A 21,976-nucleotide genomic window follows, 5' to 3' on the forward strand; every position below is an offset into this window, starting at 1 on the left:
AAGAAGCCTGACCTGAGGATGATACTGGTCTTACCGTGGCCCTTGGACACTTGCGGCGTCTGCCAGAGGAAGTGAAGTTTGTCCAGAGGAAGAACCAACCCTGGTCAGAATTAGAATCAGACCTAGATAAATCAATTACCTGGACAGGGATAGGGGGACCTTAGGTAGTTCGGATGTCACCAGAACCTTTGCAGGAATTAAATCCATACTAGGAGATGCAGGACCTAAAAAACCTGAAAAGAACAAACTTTGCCCCCCTTTCTGGACACCCCCAAAAGAAACATTTTGCGGATCTCCTTGACGTGCACAAAAGAAGTCCACGGGGTTGGAATCCAGTGAAGATGTCCCTCACTTCAATAATGGGTGAGGGCAGACCTTCATGCCGAAAGGTTCTGGTCTGCGGATCCAGAGAAGCTAGCTCTAGGCTTAACAGACCAAGGCTGCTTGGAACCTCCCGGGGAAGATTTGAAAGATCCATTTCCCTTATCCTCCTTTCCAGAATTACAAAATAGTTTTCTATGGGCTGAGAAGGAGGGCCCCTGCGACAGGGCACCTTCCCTTTCCTGGATTGTGGCTGGAAGATTCTCTCCGCCCCCCATGATACCCTTAATGATGCCATCCAGGGTAGCCCCAAACAGGCAGGCACCTTGAAAGGGCAGATTAGTGAGCACTTTTTAGAGGCTTGGTCTGCAGACCAATTCTTAAGCCACAGCGCCCGCCTAATCACCACTGCTGAAACAGAAAGTTTGGACAGCACAGGAGCTGTATCCAAAGCTGCATCACAAAAACTGCAGCTCAGGGACCAACTGGTCTGCTAAATCAATATAAGCAGCAGGAACCTGCTTATTCCCCAGACCCTGGCGAAAAAGCTTGGCCCATTCAGTTAGGGTCTGAGACACTATGGCTCAGGCAAAGACTGGCCGCAATGTTAAATCAGCCATAGTAAACATGCTGCGTGCCACAGCCTCTGCTTTCCTGTTAGCTGGGTCCTTAATAGGGATTCCTCTATTGGGATCATGGTTGCTTTATTAAACCTGGAAACAGGAGGGTCCACCAATGGTGGACTATTCCACTTTTTTAAAAGGGACTCCTCAAAAGTGTAATGTACACTCCATTTTTAAAGACTCACGCGCTGCAGTGATAAGTGCGTCTACCAGCAATTTTTCATTCGCTGCTGCGACCATGGAAGAATCATCCTCACTATCAGATGGATCTGGGGGTGTTTTTTTAAGCCCCCCTGGACAGGCCTGCGTCCACGACGGCATATGACTCAATATCAGATGAGACAAGGGAAGGTGGGGGACACTTCCTCCTGGCCCTTTGCCCCCACGCCACTTCCACCCGGGACAGTAAGGACTGCAGGTCAGTGCAACCATGGGAAGTTGGGGTTTCGAGGACCTGCTACCTCTCCATGAGGGGATCAGTGGTGGAGATGTGACCCTGAGGCTCCGAAAGGAAAGGAAGAGCTTGCAGTACAAAAACAATCTTTTGGCATACAAAGAGAAGGGCATGATCTGGGGTAAAGACAATGACTAAACCTCCATCCCTAATGAATATGCAAAAGAAAGAACAATAGTTCAGTAGTTATGGGACTTTAAATGACGTAAGTCAAATCACTAGATATCAGGGTAATATGGAATTGCAGAATAATATGTATTTTATTAAATAATTCATGGTTTACACAATAATATAAATATAAATAGACATACACAATTCAAAGACCAGACATGGAGTATACAAATTCATATAAATTATTTCAATAGTAATAAATATATTTGTCAAAAAATTATTATACAACATAAACAACATATAATTGATCTCCAAATGGTATGTCATAATTTCTTGTAGGCTCTACGTGTTTCGTGGCTCTACGTCCACTCATCAGGAGCTAGTTAAAATTTAGGTCTGTAAATGTAAACTGGTATTAGAATGCTATAATCTCAAGGAATATAACAGATTGCTCCAAAATTATAAATACAGTGGTGATCGAAAGTTTGGGCACCCCAGGTATAAATGTGTATTAATGTGCATAAGAAAGCCAAGGAAAGATGGAAAAATCTCCAAAAGGCATCAAATTACAGATTAGACATTCTTATAATATGTCAACAAAATTTAGATCTAAATTTCATCATTTACACTTTCAAAATAACAGAAAACAAAAAAATGGCGTGTGCAAATTTTGGGCACCCTGCAGAGTTAATATCTTGTACTGCCCCCTTTGGCAAGTATCACAGCTTGTAAACGCTTTTTGTAGCCAGCCAAGAGTATTTCAATTCTTGTTTGAGGTATCTTTGTCCATTCTTCCTTACAAAAGTCTTCGAGTTCTTTGAGATTTTTGGGCTGTCTGTCACACACTGCTCTTTTAAGGTCTATCCATAGATTTTCAATTATGTTGAGGTCAGGAGATTGTGAAGGCCATGGCAAAACCTTCAGTTTACACCTCTTGATGTAATCCCCTGTGGATTTCGAGGTGTGTTTAGGATCCTTATCCATTTGTAGAAGCCATCCTCTCTTTAACTTCAGCTTTTTCACAGATGGCATCAAGTTACCATCCAAAATTTGCTGAAATTTTATTGAATCCATTTTTCCTTCTACTTGTGAGATGTTCCCTGTGCCACTGGCTGCAATACAACCCCAAAGCATGATTGATCCACCCCCATGCTTAATAGTTGGACAGAGGTTCTTTTCATTAAATTCTGTACCCCTTCTTCTCCAAACGTACCTTTGCACATTCTGGCCAAAAAGTTAAATTTTAAACTCATCGGTCCACAGAACTTGTTTCCAAAATGCATCAGGCTTGTCTATATGTTAATTTGCAAAGTTCAAACGCTGATTTTTGTGGTGAGCACGTAGAAGAGGTTTTCTTCTGATGACTCTTCCATGAAGACCATATTTGTTCAAGTATCTCTTTATAGTGGAATAGTGTACCACAACTCCAGTGTCTGCCAGATCTTTCTGGAGGGATTGTGCAGTCAAACGTGGGTTTTGAATTGTTTTTCTCACAATCCTGCGAGCTGTTCTGTCTGATATTTTTCTTGGTCTTCCCATGGTGCTGATTGTTGGGGCAAGGTCAGATGAGTCTGGGCATTTAAAACCTTTGAGATTGACATCACCTGGTCTTCCCAGACGATAATTGAGAACAATCCATGACACTGGCAGGTCTCAGCCTTGCAAAGGGGGCAGTGCATGCTATAAATTCTGCAGGGTGCCCAAACATTTTTTTGTTTTCTGTTATTTTAAAAGTGTAAATGATGGAAATAAAATCTAACTTTGTTGACATATTATAAGAATGTCTAATCTGTAATTTGATGCCTTTGAGATTTTTCCATCTTTCCTTGGCTTCTTTATGCACATTAATACAAATTTTTACCTGGGGTGCCCAAACTTTCCATCAACACTGTATAGAATCCAGCTACTTACTATAGTAACCCAATGACTCTGGAATACCACCCCAAGAACGACTGTCTCACCAGGGGCTGAGGCGAGTATTGGCCAAGGTAAGCACATAGAGGGGAGGAGATGGGGGAGTTGGCAAAATAACCCCACAGAGGGGGCAGATAGGTGCACCACCAGGGTATCCAAAATTGTGAGTACACATTGTGACCAAATGATCTAAGAAAAAAGGGGGGGGGGGGTTATTAAAATTATATATAGGTTGGAAATAATGTGTAATTATTGTATATAGAAAAATATAATTTTAAGTGAATATGAATGTGGTCATATGTATGAAAAAGAAGAAAGCCAGGGAAATATACCACCGTGTAGAAAAATGTGAAAAAAAAGAACATAAGTGCCCAAAGTGTATCAGGTGATGAAGGAGTGAAGAAAAAGGAAACTGAATTAGAAATGAGGCATAAAACCTCAAGAGATAAGGAAGTGTTGAACCATACCAAATACCCGACAAGTGAAATATACCAGAGAAAAGTGTTGTAAGTGTGAAGTAAGACAACTTACCAAAAGTAGAGTATAGTAGTAAAGAGCTGCACAAATGACAACAAAAGCAAACCGACCAGCTGAGAGGGACAGGGTGAAATATAGATGGCGTCCTGGCCCCTCACAACTCAAAATCCCACTGACCAGGGCATAATCCCGCCAACGCCATGTAGATGCACTAATGTAGGGCGGGGAGGGATGATCTCATATCCAGCGCGACGGAGACGAGACGCCGCCCAACCAAGGCGTCAGGGAGATGGAAAGGGTTGCCCCGACAACGCGATACAAAAGGATCGCGGGTGGGGCAACTGAACATGGCGCCGATGAAACATGTGGCCACACCCCACCCACATCCTGGATGAAACAGAGACGGGGTAAGGGAGGGTGTGCCAAACTGCACATCGCAACCCTGGGAAATTGACAGGCCAGGGGGGGGGGGGGGGGGGAGGGGACTTACCTAGATAAATTATTGTCAAAAATACCTTAACAGGTGTAAAACAAATTTAATACAGAAAAAATAGATGGTCATAGATGGTCACAAGTGTAATATAGTATTCGACATAGAAAGGCGCAACATGTTATGCATTCCTACTAGCTATATGGCAGATGATGAAAGAAACGGGTGTCTTCCACCCAAATAAAACATACAAAGGGAACGGCATGATCTGGGGTATAGACCATGATTAAACCTCCATCCCTAATGAATATGCAAAAGAAAGAACAATAGTTCAGTAGTTATGGGACTTCGAGGGACCTGCTACCTCTCCATGAGATGAGGGGGTCAGTGGGGGAGATGTGACCCTGAGGCTCCATTAGGAAAGGAAGAACTTGCAGTACAAAAACAATCTTTTGGCATCACTAAAGGATCCCCCAAGGCTTAAGATATCTATCAGCAGAGAGAGATAACAGGGACCCCCAAGGACTCACTCTACGGATCGGAGGAACGCCAAAAATTCAGACCCAGCAACACCTTGGACGCCATCCCTTTTTATAGGTCCCGGGCACAGGAAGAGGAAACTTCGGAGCAAGAGGAGGAGCTTCGGCATCCCCATGAGGCTTCGGTCATCTCAAGGCATCTCCCGGACAAAGGGAAAATGGCTACACAAACATGGCCATCAGCTGGAGACCAGCCAGACCAAGGGAAAATGGCCGCGATGACAGCATCGGACTTCTCCAACATGGCCGCCGGCAGCTCGAGATGCTGAAGTATGCTTTCAGAATCTTCCCTGCGCCCTCTCCTCTGCAACACTGCGCCCTCTGCAAGGGGACCCCCCCTGAAGGTACTGTAGTCCAGACAGGACACAGGTTAGGGGAGACTCCGCTGCTCCAGGAACATAGAATAGTTTGACAATAGGATGCAGATAAGCACCACAGCCCTCTTTGCTATGCTTAAAACATAGATGATTGTATGCCTTTATCTTCTAATGGATGGGTGCATCTAATTTGATTATGGATGACTACTGAGGGCTTTCTAACACCTTTTGTGTACACCTTACCTTATAAGAACCTCCTACCCTTCCCCCCACATGGGAGAGAGAAGCAACACTCTCTACTAGATTCCAGTAGATCTATGGTTTTAATACAATGAGAATTAAGGGTTTCATCATGATGATCATTCCCATGTATCCTGGGGAAGATTTATCAAAATGCATTGAGTCTACATAAGGAGTGTACTCGATCTTAACAAATACTTCTAAAACCCTATATTCAATATTTTATTGTCTGGTTTGTGTTTTGGATTTTATTAAATATTATGATAAAATTGATGGTTTTTGATGCACAGTGCTTTCCTTGCATCTATATATTCCTCCAAAAGTCCCTGTTTGTAAATGCTAGATTTAAGGACGAGGATATATAGCACACAGTAGATTGGATAATCCACTTTTACAACTCAGATTATCCCTACCGATATCAGACTTTACACTGGTCCAGTGCAGTCATACACATACTAGAAATTCAGAGCTGTCCTGTTCACACCTTCTATGTTTTTCCAGGGGGTCTGGCATGGACTGGCACCAATCAGTCCACAAAAATGCTCTGTGTTATCCCACGAAGACTTAGAGCAGGGTGCATTTCTTTGTTTTTTCTCTCTTTTTCTGTTCGGGCAGGGTCTTTACACGGATAAAACATAGGGGAATGTGCACTTCCAATTGCAGAGATGTACTACTGTACATTTTTATCTTATTTTACCCTAACATATGGCTTAAAGAGCTACAGTCAGAATACACAAATGTATACAATATGAGTAAACCTATAACTGAAATATGGCTTTTGTATAGACTGACCCTTCAAACCAGCATGTGCTTATTATGTTATCCAATAAAACTCTTTAATCTTAGTCATACCACAATATGTCTGAAAACTTGATTTAATTTTAGTCATTCATTCGGTTATGAGATTTACCAAAAGATGAGTCTGGCTTAACCACAACTAAAGCAAACTGAAAGCTGAGAATGTAGAGTTCTAAAAAAGTATTTTTGAGTCATTTATGAGATGTCAGTACTGAAACCAAACTACCGGAAAGCAATATCTGCAGTCATGTCCAGGAAAACATCAATGAAAATCCCAAATCTAGAATGTCCTTAAAATAGCTTTACACATCAGGAATAAAAACACCGGGGTAAGCCTTTGAAAACCCTACTTTGCTTTATTAAATGCCAGTTTTAAAACCGGACACAGTGTTTACCTAACATGATTATCCACCTTCAAACAGGGTCATATTTTTAAACAGGGGAAAGCAGCCTAATACAGGCCTATCGATTGCAAAACTACTACCAACAGGACTGGCCAGTTTAAAACAGGATGTGGGACTGCCAAGCCTTGCTTGTTACCAGACTTTGAACTACTTAATCGTGCTGGAGATAGCATATCCAGTTTCTGTTTAAACACGGATTGAGGATGCCCAGGATAAAGCTGAAGACAGGAGAGCAATCAATACATAGCACAGTGTTATGCTTTAGTGATAATGCATTGTATTGATTGTCTCTATTTTTAAAAGTCATTGCTAAGAAGGAAGTTAAATAATGCAGTTCAAGGTGAGCAGATTATACAAAAAAAAAAAAAAGACAGTTGTTTAAATATCAATTCTAATTCACATAGTGTGGACTAGAAAAAAGGTTTTAGGGCCCGTTCACACCAGTGGCTGCGCTAGTGTGCAGTGAAATGACAGCAGTGCCAATGCTTTTCCTTTATGCAAACTTGTCAAATGAAGAAAACTTAATTAAGTTGTTTAAAGAAAATTTCATTATAGTGGTTGCAAAGACTGAAGGGTTTTCATCTTAATGCATTCTATGCATTAAGGTCAAAAACCTTCTGTGCTAGAGCTCCCTCCAGACCCCCCACCTTTTTCTTACCTGGGCTTGATCAGATCCAGCGATTGCACGAGTGCAGCGGCTCCACCCGCTGTCTCTCTCCTCATTGGATGGATTGATAGCAGCAGTCAATTAAATCCAGTGATGGGGGCAGGGCCAAGTTCTGCTGTCTATGTAAATGGACGCAGCAACGGGACTCGCGAGCAAAGGCTGAATAATTTTGCACGCCCAATTTTTCAGTTTTTTATTTGTTAATAAAGTTTGAAATATCCAATAAATTTCGTTCCACTTCATGATTGTATCCCACTTGTTGATTCTTCACAAAAAATTACAGTTTTATATCTTTATGTTTGAAGCCTGAAATGTGGCAAAAGGTCGCAAAGTTCAAGGGGGCCGAATACTTTCGCAAGGCACTGTAATAAAGCCAGGAAACTGGCTCTACTTTTCTCCACTCCGGTTACTTACAACGTGCCCCTTTCCCTGACTTCTCTGTGAAGATCAATGGCACAACAATCAACCCATCCCCACATGCCAAGGTGCTAGGTGTAGTCCTGAACTTTCCTTTTGGCCCACATCCAATCAATGTCCAAAGCTTGCCACCTCAACATCTCCAAAATACGCCTCTTCCTAACCAATGACACCACAAAGTTCCTAATTCACTCCCTGGTTATCTCTCACCTCAACTACTGCAACTCCCTTCTTATTGGCTTACCTTTACATAGGCTATCCCCCCTTCAGTCCATCATGAATGCGGCTGCCAGGTAGGGCTGGGCGATAAAACGATAACGATATGTATCGCGATAGACACGTGATAGATATCAATAAAAAAATTGTTCGATAAAACGTTCAATATTTTTCCTTAAGCAGTCTCACTCATAGCGCTGCAAGTCGGCTTCTATTCCTCCTGCTTTTTCTCTTTTTTACAGTTGTTAGTTGCCGCCTACTTGCTCGGAGGCTATGATTGGATAGCGGTTAGGTACTGATTGATTTTCATTGGGACTTTGGAGGCGTTTTTCGATTGGTCCTGGATTCATTTCCGGTTCATCCGAGGTATGCTTCCTCTGTCCTTAGCAATGTGCGGTTGGCGCTAGCGGTGGGGGAGGTGATTGGCTGGATCAGACGCCCCTCCTCCCTTTACGACTCTTGCAGCCATTTAATGGGGTGATCGGCAGTCCTGAACCACGCCCCCTGATGACGTCACGCTTTGACGAAACCGGTAGGGGACCGGTGATCGTCCGCCCTGTGCATACCCTGTAGTGTCCTCCTGTTTTACATCGCAGGAGACCGGGGCTGCAGCTACCGCACCATCCATTCAGAGATCCCCGCAGGATTTTACCTGGATGTGGAGGTCACATCTTTTCAACTTATCACCTGAGCTTCTTATTGGACTTTTTCCTCTCCACGGACTCTCCTTCTACTGTTTTTTCAGTACACTCTGATACATTGTGGAAATTCATCTATATATATATATATCAGTGATTGCCTGTTTTTGTGTTTTCCATCAAGCGCTGCATACTTCTGTTTTCATTTTTTCTTCTTCGTCGGAAGCAAACAGAGGACGCAAAGCAAGTATGGTTGTGTTGACATTTTATTGTCTTAAGAACTGAGGGGATTATGATCAGAGGAAGGTTAAGTTTAAAATAAAAATGTTTAAATGTAACATTTTTCTCCTGGTCCTTATTTTAAATGGGTAATAAAAAATATCAATAATTATCAATATCGACCGATATGAAACACTGATATCGTGATACAGTTTTCAGCCATATCGCCCAGCCCTACTGCCAGGCTCATCCAAATTACCAACCGTTCGGTGTCTGCTAGCCCTCTCTACCAATCCCTCCACTGGCTTCCACTCACCCAACAAATTAAATTCAAAACACTAACAATAACTTTTAAAGCCATCCACAACTCTGCCCCCAGTTACATCACTATTTTAGTCTCAAAATACCAACCAAATCCTTCTCTTCGTTCCTCCCAAGACCGCCTGCTCTGTTCTGCTTGCCTCCAGGACTTCTCCCGAGCCTCTCCTATCCTCTGGAATTTTCTACCTCAATCTGTCTATCTCCTACTCCCCTTTTAGGCGATCCCTGAAAACTTCTCTCCAACCTGCGTCCACCTAAAAACTGTACTTTTATTTTCTCCATCAGCTCATACCTCACAGCTATTACCTTTTTTATCCTTTGACCCTCCCCTTTTTGATTGCAAGTTTTAACTAGCAGGGCCTTCTGATTCCTCCTGTATTGAATTGCATTGTAACTGTACTTTTTGTCCTCACGTTATGTTATTTTAACATTGGGGAATTGGGATTTAAATGTATACTGGATGTGTGCCGTGAATATGAATATATTGTATTGATATTTACACTATAGCTTAGACATATTTTATATGTTTTAAGCGTTTTTTTTACACTTTTTTATTTTTTTTTTGATTAATGTTTATATATTTTCCTTATATAACCATTCGTAATGCTATATAATTTTCTTTATTATTTGCTATATTTTTTTTTTTTCTACGAAAGTGACGTTACCCTTTAAATTTGTCCAGAGGTGAATTGCTTCTAAGGGCAGTTCTGTTAACATCCATCATTGTTCCATACATTTTATATGCTGCAGTGAAAGGGGTTAACATTAGACATCCATGTGTGGTTATCCTGAGCACTGAAAGGTACGTTCCTGTAACCCGACTCAGGAGTAAACAGTATCATGTGTTACAGCTCTGCAATGTGATACCCCATTACATTCTGTTCCATTACCCCGAGATTAATGGCGGTGCAACATTAGCTCTTGCAAAACAAAACAAAAATCATTATATGCTGTTATGCAGTGTTAAATATGTATGAGCTATCAGTGCACAATTAAAAACACAGAAAAATAACATGACAATGAAAGGGAGAAAAACAAGTTTGGGTTATCGAGCCTGCAACACAGCATTTCATTTACAGATACATTGACAGCTGCTCTGAACATGGAGATAACCACGAAATGCAACTCCCAATTGTAACATTTACAGATGCTGATAACCAAGTTGATGTTTGAAATTTGCATGGTTTCTCTGTGAACAGATAAGTGCACTTTAAACTGTAATTATAAACCCAACTTTATTTTTTTTTTTTTTTACTTTTGGACAGAATATAGAGGGATTAGAACATCTGTCGGGTTTTTTTTTTTTTTTTTTGCTGTCTGTGCCCCCATTACGGACCTTCACCCTCTTTATCTTGTTTACCGTTATCATGAAGAGTGAAAGTAAACCTCAAATGTTGGATTTTCACCAAAATCTTCCAACACTAGGTTCTGGAGGAATTTCTTCTCACTTATAAATATCAAGAAAAAACCTGCGATATAGAATTAAAATAAAGCTAGTTGTGCCAATACTCCTGTTGCTGCTGTTGAAAGTAAAACAAAAATCCATGGTGCAAGCAATCACAGCGCACAACAGCGATGATCAAAATTCTAAATTCATTAGCTCCCTGTGAAGTGAAAAAATATTTTATATATATATCTTATAATTGATAAAGATAAAGAGTCAGTGCAATAATAAAGTGATACTAAGGGCCAGTTCACACTGGTGCGATGCCAGACATCGCACAGACACCGCATTGCTGTGCAGATCACATGCAATGTCTTTGTGATGGGAATTCAACCAACTGTATGGCTGAATTTGCATCACATTCGTGCAGGACCCTTTTTTGCCCACACCAGATTCGGATCGCATGGGTGTTCACACCCATGCGATCCGATTCTGCAAATCGCACTGCGTTTTGCAGACTGATTGTGGGGTGTCGTTAACTTAAAGCGGTAGTAACCACTTTTAACTACAGGTAAGCCTATAATAAGGCTTACCTGTAGGTACAATTAATATCTCCAAAACCGGCACACGAGCAAGCGGCGCATGCGCTCTGAAGGTCTGGCGGACCTTCAGCTTTCCATGCCAGGAGCTTGCCGGAAAATGACTCCCGTGCGCCGGAGCCACCGAACCCGGAAGAGACGCCGAGGGATCATGTCAGCTCCCACAGCGGTGTCCGGTGGTCCGTGTCGGGGCTTCGTTCTAAGGTAAGTAATACATAATGAGCTAGTATGCGATGCATAATAACTCATTATGCGTTTGTCTTGCAGGTTTTTTTTTTCAGGTTTACAACCGCTTTAACAGACACTCCGCAATCAGTTTGCATGAATAGGTTGCAGTTTTGATGTGGTGTGGATTTTCAGCGAATTCGCACCGCATCTAGTGTGAACCAGCTCTAAAGTCTCATTTTTTTTTTTTAATAACAAGTAATAATAAACATATCATACTTACCTGCTCTGTTCAGTGGTTTCACACAGAGCAGATCAGATCCTCCTCTTCTTGGGTTCCTCTTCGGTTCTTCTGGTCCCTCCCTCCTGTTGAGTGGCTCCACAGCAAGCAGCTTGCTATGGGGGTACTTGAGCCACAGTCCATGAAGACACGGAGTGGCGGCCTGCCCCTCTCTCTTCAATGGCTTTGACTGACAACTGCGGGAGCCAATGGGAGGAAGGGAGTGCCGGACAGCCGAGTCTCTCATGCAACAGCGCTGGATTGAGATGGGCTCAGGTAAGTATTAGTGGGGTTGTTGCACACAGAAGGCTTTTTATTTTAATGCATAGAATGCATTAAGATAAAAAATCTTCTACTAATCTTCTTAAGTCTCAAAAATGGTCACTCCACAATTGGCATTATTCAGAAAAAAAAGAGTCCTGTGCTCAAAATATACAAAAGTGCTCCAAGCAGTCACCTGTTGTGAAAATGTTCCACACACCCTTCTTGTGCCCTTACCTACCAGATAGTGTGTGTGCCCCCAGCTGGTGAGCATGAGGAAAAATGAATAAGAATATTGTATAATGCATGGCTAGCTTGAGGTGCTAACTGCTTCGCTATAAGACTGGATCCACTTTCGACACAGTGGAGTTGACTTACTAAAACTGGTGTATGCAACGCCTGGTGCAGCTCTGCATAGAAACCAATCAGCTTCCAGGTTTCATTGTCAAAGCTTAATTAAACAAGATAAAGTTAGAAGCCAAATGGCTACCATGCATAGCTGCACCAGATGATGCACTCTCCAATTTTAGTAAATCAACCCCGCTGTGTCAATTTCCTGGAATAGGTGTGCAAATGTGGACTCTAGATTTTATTAACAGAATACTTGCTTCAGGTCAGGGATAGTGGGACAATATAACAGCCAAACAAATTTTCAGAAGGAGATCAGCAACACCAACTGTTGTCCTCCTTTTATAACTTATACAATTTATACAAAAAATAAAAAATTAAAATCAACAAATTTTTATTTGCTACATAAAAGTAAAGCAAGTTTTGCTCTGAACTTCCTGTCCTGATTAAGCAATAGCATTTTCTAGGCTTGTTTTAATTTTACATTTCCTCAATGAGACACGCTAGAATCTCCATCCTACAGACTTAAGAGCCCAGATGTCTTATAAGCCTGTACTAAAGTAAATCCTCTCGCTCATCCATGAAAGTGTACAGACCACATGCAGCAATAATACCACCGACCACTGAAAAAACACCAGAGGATCTACACCACTGTACTTTCCTTTTCACAAATTGTTTTGCTATAATGACCTATTGTATTGTTGATTTTATTATAGGCTTAAAGGCTAAAGCCAGGTACACACGGGCTGAATGTCGGAGGACATCGGCCAGTTCAATACAACCCGGCCTGGGCTACAGTCGTTGCCTGGCTGGCTTTATTTTTTTTTATTATATATCAACTTATCCATCTATCCATGCCTCTATGCTTTATTCTGTTGAGAAATCCCTTTGAAAAACTCCCCCCTTGTATTTCTGGCTGTGGCCATCTCGAGTAAGGGCATATAATTCATGTAGCATTTACTTCCTGGAATCCATCTGCCCTTAGCTCAAGAATGCAGGTGGAAGGGTATGCTTGGCTGGGAAAGCCCCTCCTCCCAATTAAAGAAAAAAATGCCCATGAAGACTCCTGGGATGTATGACATCATTTTGGCCTAGGCCAGAAGATAGGAAGCAACTGAAGAAATGTAAAAAAAAAAAAAAGAAAGAAAAGGAAAATAAGTAAATATAATATACCTTCCTATCTTTTTACTAATGCTAGTAGCACAAGGATTAATTATAGTTAATGTTGGTTGAGAGAGCTCATTTCCACTCAGGGAGGTGCTGTGTGTGTATGTACTGTATATCCTTCCCCTTTCTCTCCTCCCTGAGTGTGTATGAAGAGGCGGAGATCCTGCTGGAACAGCGATCGGAGGAGGAAGACAAAAAGTGCAGCAGACTTGCAGGAGTGAGCGAGGATTAACCAGTTCCTTTGCCATCGGAGTGCCTAACCGAGAGGGAGCTATTGCTTGAGGTTGGAGGCTTGTTTGGAGGTGTGCTGATCCATCTATCCCCATGGGCTATTTTGGAGAACCACTGCTCTTTGAGGCTTGATTATCCCTAGTATCTGGTGAGTGGATCCCCAAAAGGGTCGTTTGGAGCACTTTTCACTGCGTGGAGCACTTCAAGCACTTTTTGTCCAGCACTTTATTTGATATTTCAGTGGACTAATAACCTTGTTTGGACTGCACTTTATTTAGCACTGTTTCACTTTAGCACCTTAACTATCTTGGATACATTGCATTTTATATGTACTAATTGTTATATATTTATTTTTTATCACTAGTGCACTTTATATATTTTTGAATTAGATTGTTTATTTATTTAAGGATTGCATCAATTATTTATTCACATTCCTGGTAGTGCTGTCTTTTATAATGTCCCATTCTATCTTGGTTTTTACCTAAGTGAGCAGCAGCTTCAGGTAGCACTGGTTCGGTTCACATATTATTTTAGCATGGGTTTTAAATTTAATATTTTTTGTATATTCCAAAAAATGACAACTTCAAAAACTCCACAATGCCTCTTACTAAATACCTTGGACTGTCTACTTTCCAAAAAAGGGGTTGTTTGGGGGGTATTCCTACTGTCCTGGCATTACGGGGCCTCAAGAAGTGATATAGTCTGTCGGTTCATCAGGACTGATCAATTTTCATATATATATATACCATAGGTTGTGGACTCTATAACTTTCCTATATACTTAAAACATGGATTTGGGTTTATTTCCCCCAAGAAATGTAGCAGAATATATGTTGGGCTAAATTCATGAGGAAAAATTATTTATTTGCAAGATTTTATAACCGAAACAAAGAAAAACACATTTTTTTCCCCACATTTTGAGTTTATTTATGAAAAAAAAATAAAAAACCCAGTGGTGATTAGATACTGCCAAAAGGAAGCTCTATTTGTGTAAGCAAAATTATAAAACATTTAGTTTGGGTACAGTTTTGCATGAGCACGCAATTGTCATTCAAAGTGCGCCAGCACTGAAAGCTGAAAATTGGCCCGGGCAGGAGGAGGGTAAAAGTGATGGGTATTGAAGTGGTTAAATAAAGATGTGCTGAGCCGTAATTGTGCAGTAATATAATGCCCCTTTAAGGAAGTGTGCTTACAAATACTTTAATGGAACACAAGTGCAAGGATCACCACACTTGTAGTCCACTGACAGTTCCTCCAGCTCTATAACTCTCCAACCTCAGTACAGACAAGGAGCAGGAGGAAGAATTTTCAGGAGCCTGGCATTGCATCCGTCATCCACTGATTGCTGTTGCAATGCTGTGCAGGCTTATTTGCTTTATTGCTTTTAATTGCTTTATTGCTGCCCAATTTCCTTCTGTGTCACTAGGACAGGAAGCAAAAAGAATCGCTCCAATGAGGTTACTAAAGGCGCTTTTCCACTGCATGGAACCAAACGGTTCGGCTCGCTTTTGCGTTTTTCCACTGCATGGTACCGCATGGTACGGTGTTGGAACGGATCGGTACGGTACGGCGGCGCTTTTCCACTACATGGAACCGAACGGTACGGCTTGCTTAAACAGTACCACCTCAGTTGTAGTTCCAAGAGGGCCGTACTGGTACCATATCCCACAATCCTTTGCATGCAGCCTTGACTGTTTGTCACTACTAGCCACTGATTGGTCAGAGAATCGTTGTTATCCCACCCACTTTACTTTAGTGGAAAAGCAAACCGTAGCAAACCGTACCGAACCGTTCCAACACCGTACAAATGCGGTACAATGCAGTGGAAAACCAAACCGATCCAAGCAGGGCCGAGTGGAGCCAAGCCAGTACTTGCAGTGGAAACGTGCCATAAAAAGACACGTTTATTAACACAATGTGATACTCACATATACAATGGATATGAAAATCTACACATCCCTGTTAAAATGTCAGGTTTCTGTGATGTAAAAAAATTAGACAAAGAAATAATTTTCCATAACTTTTTCTGCCTTTAACTTGACCTATAAACTGTACAACTCAATTGAAAAACAAAGTGAAATATTTTGGGGGGATATAGCTGTGTTCAGAGTTAGGCAACCGCATTCAAACTCATGTTAAATAGGAGTCAGTACACACCTGCTATCATTTAAAGTTGACCAATATAAAAAAGTGCAGTGCTAATTAAACATTATACATATATATGAACTTATATAATAAAGTGAAGGTCAAAAACAGTCCCAGGAGAGGTTGAAATGAAAACCAAACGTAAATTATCAGTCACCAAGTGAAAATAGTGACAGGGGATGTTCCAAAATTGCAATAAGTGATCACAGTGCACGGCAGATCCCAACACCAACGGTGAATAATATATGCGCTCTCCAGAAGAATAAGACCCAAAATACTATATAGTACTTGGGTCAAACCAACTTTTATGGTGTCTGGTGGGTTATCCAGACAAGTGTGATGTCCTCGGATGTTCCAGTGTAATCTTGTAGCAGGTGTATAAACACAAAGGAGGCTCCAATTCAACCCATGAATTGGGAATAAACCGAAAAGGAGCAAACCATAGTGTAATACCGCTAAAAATGTATTGGTTAAAATAAAGCAAGTACACTTACAGACATCCCATGGATATGCACACATCAAGAATACATAGATTGGCTGTCAGCGGCGTGGCCTTGACGCGTTTCAGCAGATATGCCTTTCTCAGAAGATATTGCCAGCCTAACAGATAAATGTTCCTTGTATTTATAATATGAGTTTAATTAAAAATCGTATCCCACCTGTCAGGGGCTGCCCAGTAACGCTACGCTGAGCCAAAATGGTGTCAGCATGCGTTTCAAGCCTCACTTCCGCAGTAACCAAGTGACACAACGTCACTTCCGGAATAAACCGGAAGCGGCGAACAAACCGCGTCATATATGGAATACGGCCGTAATACAAGCTCAATGAAGAGGCATTACTAGAACTGGAGAAGCCATCTTGGCTGTGGGATATTGATAAATTATACCGCGTCACTTGGTTACAGCGGAAGTGAGGCATTCCCCGCATTCCAATTCGCAATAGTGTAATCCCAGCCTCGGGTTTCTGCTAAAAAGCTGAACATGAAGAGGAACTTCATCTTTCAGCATGACAACGACCCAAAGCATACATCCAAATCAACAAAGAAATGGCTTCACTAGAAGAAGATTAAAGTTTTTATATGTCCCAGCCAGAGCCCAGACCTGAATCCCATTGAAAATCTGTGGGGTGATCTGAAGAGGGCTGTGCACAGGAGATGCCCTCGCAATCTGACAGATTTGGAGTGTGTTTTTGCATAGAAGAGTGGGCAAATATTGCCACGTCAAGATGTGCCATGCTGATAGACTCATACAGTATCTGACAAAAGTGAGTACACCCCTCACATTTTTTAAATATTTTATTATACCTTTTCATGTGACAACACTGAAGAAATTACACTTTGCTACAATGTAAAGTAGTGAGTGTACAGCTTGTATAACAGTGTACATTTGCTGCCCCTCAAAATATCTCAACTCACAGCCATTAATGTCTAAACCGCTGGCAACAAAAGTGAGAACACCCCTAAGTGAAAGTGAAGTGAAGTTAGTGTTACAAGGTCTCAGATGTGACTGGGGAGCAGGTGTGTTAAATTTGGTGTTATCGCTCTCATTCTGGTCACTAGAAGTTCAACATGGCACCTCATGGCAAAAAAACTCTGAGGATCTGGAAAAAAAAATTGGTGCTCTACATAAAGATGGCCTAGGCTATAAGAAGATTGCCAAGACCCTGAAACTGAGCTGCAACACAGTGGCCAAGACCATACAACAGTTTAACAGGACAAGTTCCACTCAGAACAGGCCTTGCCATGGTCGACCAAAGAAGTTGAGTGCACATGCTCAGCGTCATATCCAGAGGTTGTCTTTGGGAAATAGATGTATGAGTGCTGGCAGAATTGCTGCAGAGGTTGAAGGGGTGGGGGGTCAGCCTGTCAGTGCTTAGACCATACACCGCACACTGCATAAAATTGGACAGCATGGCTGTCCTTCCAAAAAAAAGCCTCTTCTAAAGATGATGCACAAAAAAGCCCACAAACAGTTTGCTGAAGACAAGCAGACTAAGTACATGGATTGCTGGAACCATGTCCTGTGTTCTGATGAGACCAAGATAAACGTATTTCCTTCAGATGGTGTCAAGCGTGTGTGGCGGCAACCAGGTGAGGAGTACAAAGACAAGTGTGTCTTGCCTACAGTCAAGCATGGTGGTGGGAGTGTCATGGTCTGGGGCTGCATGAGTGCTGCCGGCACTGGGGAGCTACAGTTCATTGAGGGAACCATGAATGCCAACATGTACTGTGACATACTGAAGCAGAGCATGATCCCCTCCCTTCAGAGACTCGGCTGCATGGCAGGATTCCAACATGATAATGACCCCAAACACACCTTCAAGATGACCAATACTTTGCTAAAGAAGCTGAGGGTAAAGGTGATGGACTGGCCAAGCATGTCTCCAGACCTAAACCCTATTGAGCATCCGTGGGGGGGCATCATCAAACGGAAGATGAAGGAGCGCAAGGTCTCTAACATCCACCATCTCTGTGATGTCATCATGGAGGAGTGGAAAAGGACTCCAGTGGTAACCTGTGAAGCTCTGGTGAACTCCATGTCTAAGAGGGTTAAGGCAGTGCTGGAAAATAATGGTGGGCACACAAAATATTGATACTTTCGTCCCAATTTGGACATGGTCACTTAGGGGTGTACTCACTTTTTTTGCCAGCAGTTTAGACATTAATGGCTGTGTGTTGAGTTATTTTGAGGGGACAGCAAATTTACACTGTTATACAAGCTGTACACTTACTACTTTACATTGTAACAAAGTGTCATTTCTTCAGTGTTGTCACATGAAAAGATATAATAAAATATTTACAAAAATGTGAGGGGTGTACTCACTTTTGTGAGATACTGTACCCAAAAAGACTGAGTGTTGTAATAAAATCAAAAGGTGCTTCAACAAAGTATTAAATTAGGGGTGTGCACACTTATGCAACCATATTATTTTAGTTATTTTTTACTTCCCTCCACCTAAAATATTTCAGTTTGTTGTTCAACTAAGTTGTACAGTTGTTCAGTCACATTAAAGGTGGAAAAAGTTCTGAAATGGTTTATCTTTGTCTCATTTTTTTACATTACAGAAACTTGACATTTTACCACGGGTGTGTAGATTTTTATATCCACTGTATCATAATAATCAGTGAATATACAAAACATGCAGCGCTAGTGTATCTTAAAAAAAAAAAAAAAAAACATTAACAGTAAAGGAGTTGTAAAGTCAGATTTTTATCTTACTGAAATAATCCCAATAAAAAACATATTTACGCTTTTGGTTGAAACATGACAAAATGTGGAAAATTTCAAGGGGTATGAATACTTTTTAAAGGTACTGTAAATAAAGTACTAGAGATAGAGCTTTAGCCTTTATATTTATTGCGATCAAAAGTTGCTTAAAAATGCACTCACATTTGGTGGGTACTCTATTGCACCAATAATATCCAGCCTCTGTTTGAGTACAGTGATGCTGTACAATAAGAACAATACTTTTTGCCAGACATGGGAGTAAGTCACACATGTGCAAGTCACAAGCAAGTCTCAAGTCTTAACCTTCAAGTCTCAAGCAAGTCCCAAGTTACTGCGGCGAATAGCAAGCAAGTCAAGTCGAGTCCCTGCTAGAAGTCAAGCAAGTCAAGTCATTTATTTTGGTCAAGTCACCAATCAAGTCAAAATACTGATCTACCCCAATTTTCACCTTTAAATCAGTTAAAAGTCAGTGGTCAGGAAAGGTTTTGTTTTATTTTCAACATTAACAAAACTGCTTAGTGATTTTTTCTTGGCATATTAAAGAAACACTTTAAATGCCCAAACAGCTCAAAATCCTTCGTCCGGTCATGTTTCAACACCACAGTCACTAAAAACATGTTAAGTATTTCCATTGTTAAACAGCCAGTGTCCTAAAAATCAGAACACACTGAGGTGTTTTAAGTAACTGTGGTGTCAGAAACATAACAGGCACATTCATTTTGCTTTAACACATCTTGAGAAAATGCAAACATTTAATAACTTAAAAAAGTAAAGTCATTTCGAGTCATATGTCCCAAGTCAAAGTCAAGTCTCAAGTCATGAATACCAAGTCAAAGTCAAGTCGAGTCTTTTATTCATTTTAGTCAAGCAAGTCTCAAGTCCTCAAACTGGTGACTTAAGTCAAGTCATGTGACTCAAGTCCCCCACCTCGGCTTTTTGATGCCTCAACTGGAAAATCCCCCCCCCCCCCCAACATAAACTTAGACAGCAATGGCAAGAAAGCCTGTAGCAATGAATGAATGACAGCAGCCCAAAGTTGCTTGTGTCCAGGGGTATCATCTGTCCATAACGGTAGGTAGTCACTCCATGTGTAATTACTTCTAAACACCGGGGTGGGCAGCTTTTGCTGCTGTCAGCCCGTCATTGCTTTGTACAGGCTTCCTGGCCATGGCTGCACACACCTGGGCTATCAGCAAGGTACCTTGGTCAAGTGAATGAACACTGAACTGGCATCAGGTTGAACTTGGCCTAGCTGTAGAATGACTTGGCCCACCTTGTTGATATATTGTATGATTCAGAACGAATACATGTATTATCCAGTGGGTTTGGCTTGGCAGGAATGTTGAGTGCAGATTCTGCTGCATGTTTTCCATGTTTGGAAGCAGTGGTGTTTGATGTTGATGCATATGATCCAGAAAGACTTGACTTACCTTGTTGCTATGCCGTATGACTCAGGATGAATACACGTCTGATCCAGTGGGTTTGGCTTGGCAGGAATGTTAAGTGCGGATTTTGCAGATTTTTTGCCTGCTTTGGGAGCAGTGGTGTTGGATGTTGGTGCACACGGTCCAGGAAGATTGGAGTTCTCATCTGCCATACGGTCCCTATGAAAGAAACGCAATCCTTTAGACCCACCACCATTCTGATGTGAGTTTTCATCATATAACTATTACAAAAGGACTCAAATCATAAAGAAATTAAATGCATTTTCACAGGGAGGGGGCACTCTGCATGTTGTAGTTCTTATGAGGAAATGTACACATAATACAGTTGTATTCAAAATTATTCAACCCCCCAATGCTGTAAAGGGTTTTAGGGAATTTAGTGTACATTTGTAATTGTATTCAGAATGAAATCCAACAAGGACTTCTTAAAGAACCATATGCAACTAAAATGACATCAATTGGTTTTGTAATACAGTAGTAAATGTTTCTTTTGTGAATTCTCCATTGACACAATTATTCAACCCCTTAAAGAATACCACTCTGAAGAACAGAGGTTCATTGAAGTGTTTTCAATCAGGTATTGAAAACACCTGTGGATGTCAGGGAGCAGCAATAAAGCCTAATAAGCACCAATTAGGCAGCTTTAAAATGACTGTGCTACTCAGCTCCTTCTAGACATTTACTGGTGTGGTTACAAACATGGTGAAGTCAAGAGAATGGTCCAGGAAGACAAGAGAAGAGGTGATTACTCTTCACAGGAAGGGCAATGGCTATAAGAAGATTGCAAAGATGTTAAACATACCAAGAGACACCATAGGAAGCATCATTTGCAAATTCAAGGCAAAGGGCACTGTTGAAACGCTACCTGGTCGTAGCAGAAAGAAGATGCTGACTTCAAATGCTGTGCGCTACCTGAAGCGTAGAGTTGAGAAAAGTCCCTGTGTGACTGCTGAGGAGCTGAGAAAAGATTTGTCAGATGTGGGTACTGAAGTTTTTGCTCAGACAATACAGCGCACACTGCATAATGAAGGCCTCCATGCCAGAACTCCCAGGCGCACCCCCTTGCTGTCTCCAAAGAATAAGAAGAGTCGACTGCAGTATGCCAAAAGTCATGTGGACAAACCACAGAAGTTTTGGGATAGTGTTCTGTGGACTGATGAAACAAAATTAGAACTGTTTGGGCCCATGGATCAACGCTATGTTTGGAGGAGGAAGAACAAGGCCTATGAAGAAAAGAACACCTTGCCTACTGTGAAGCATGGCGGGGGGTCAATCATGCTTTGGGGCTGTTTTGCTTCTGCAGGTACAGGGAAGCTTCAGCGTGTGCAAGGTACCATGAATTCTCTTCAGTACCAGGCGATATTGGATGACAATGTGATGCAGTCTGTCACAAACCTGAGGCTTGGGAGACGTTGGACCTTTCAACAGGACAATGATCCCAAGAATACCTCCATTCCACTAGAGCATGGTTGCAGATTAAAGGCTGGAACATTTTGGAGTGGCCATCACAGTCACCAGACTTAAATCCGATTGAGAACCTCTGGTGGGACTTAAAGAAAGCAGTTGCAGTGCACAAGCCTAAGAATGTGACTGAACTGGAGGCTTTTGCCCATGACGAA

At 41.6% G+C, this 21,976-nt stretch overlaps 1 protein-coding gene across 1 annotated transcript in view; it reads right to left on the reverse strand.

The window, feature by feature from the left end:
• SRBD1 (S1 RNA binding domain 1) overlaps positions 1–21,976 on the reverse strand; it is a 399,572-nt gene that overhangs the window by 20,267 nt on the left and 357,329 nt on the right. Inside the window, exon 20 of the mRNA XM_082249845.1 lies at positions 20,343–20,516. Within this exon, the coding sequence (XP_082105971.1) occupies positions 20,343–20,516 (174 nt within the window). The remainder of the gene's footprint in view (positions 1–20,342; positions 20,517–21,976) is intronic.

The sequence above is a fragment of the Pelophylax lessonae genome (genome assembly GCF_965119305.1).
Source record: "Pelophylax lessonae genome assembly, chromosome: 3".
NCBI lineage: Eukaryota > Metazoa > Chordata > Amphibia > Anura > Ranidae > Pelophylax > Pelophylax lessonae.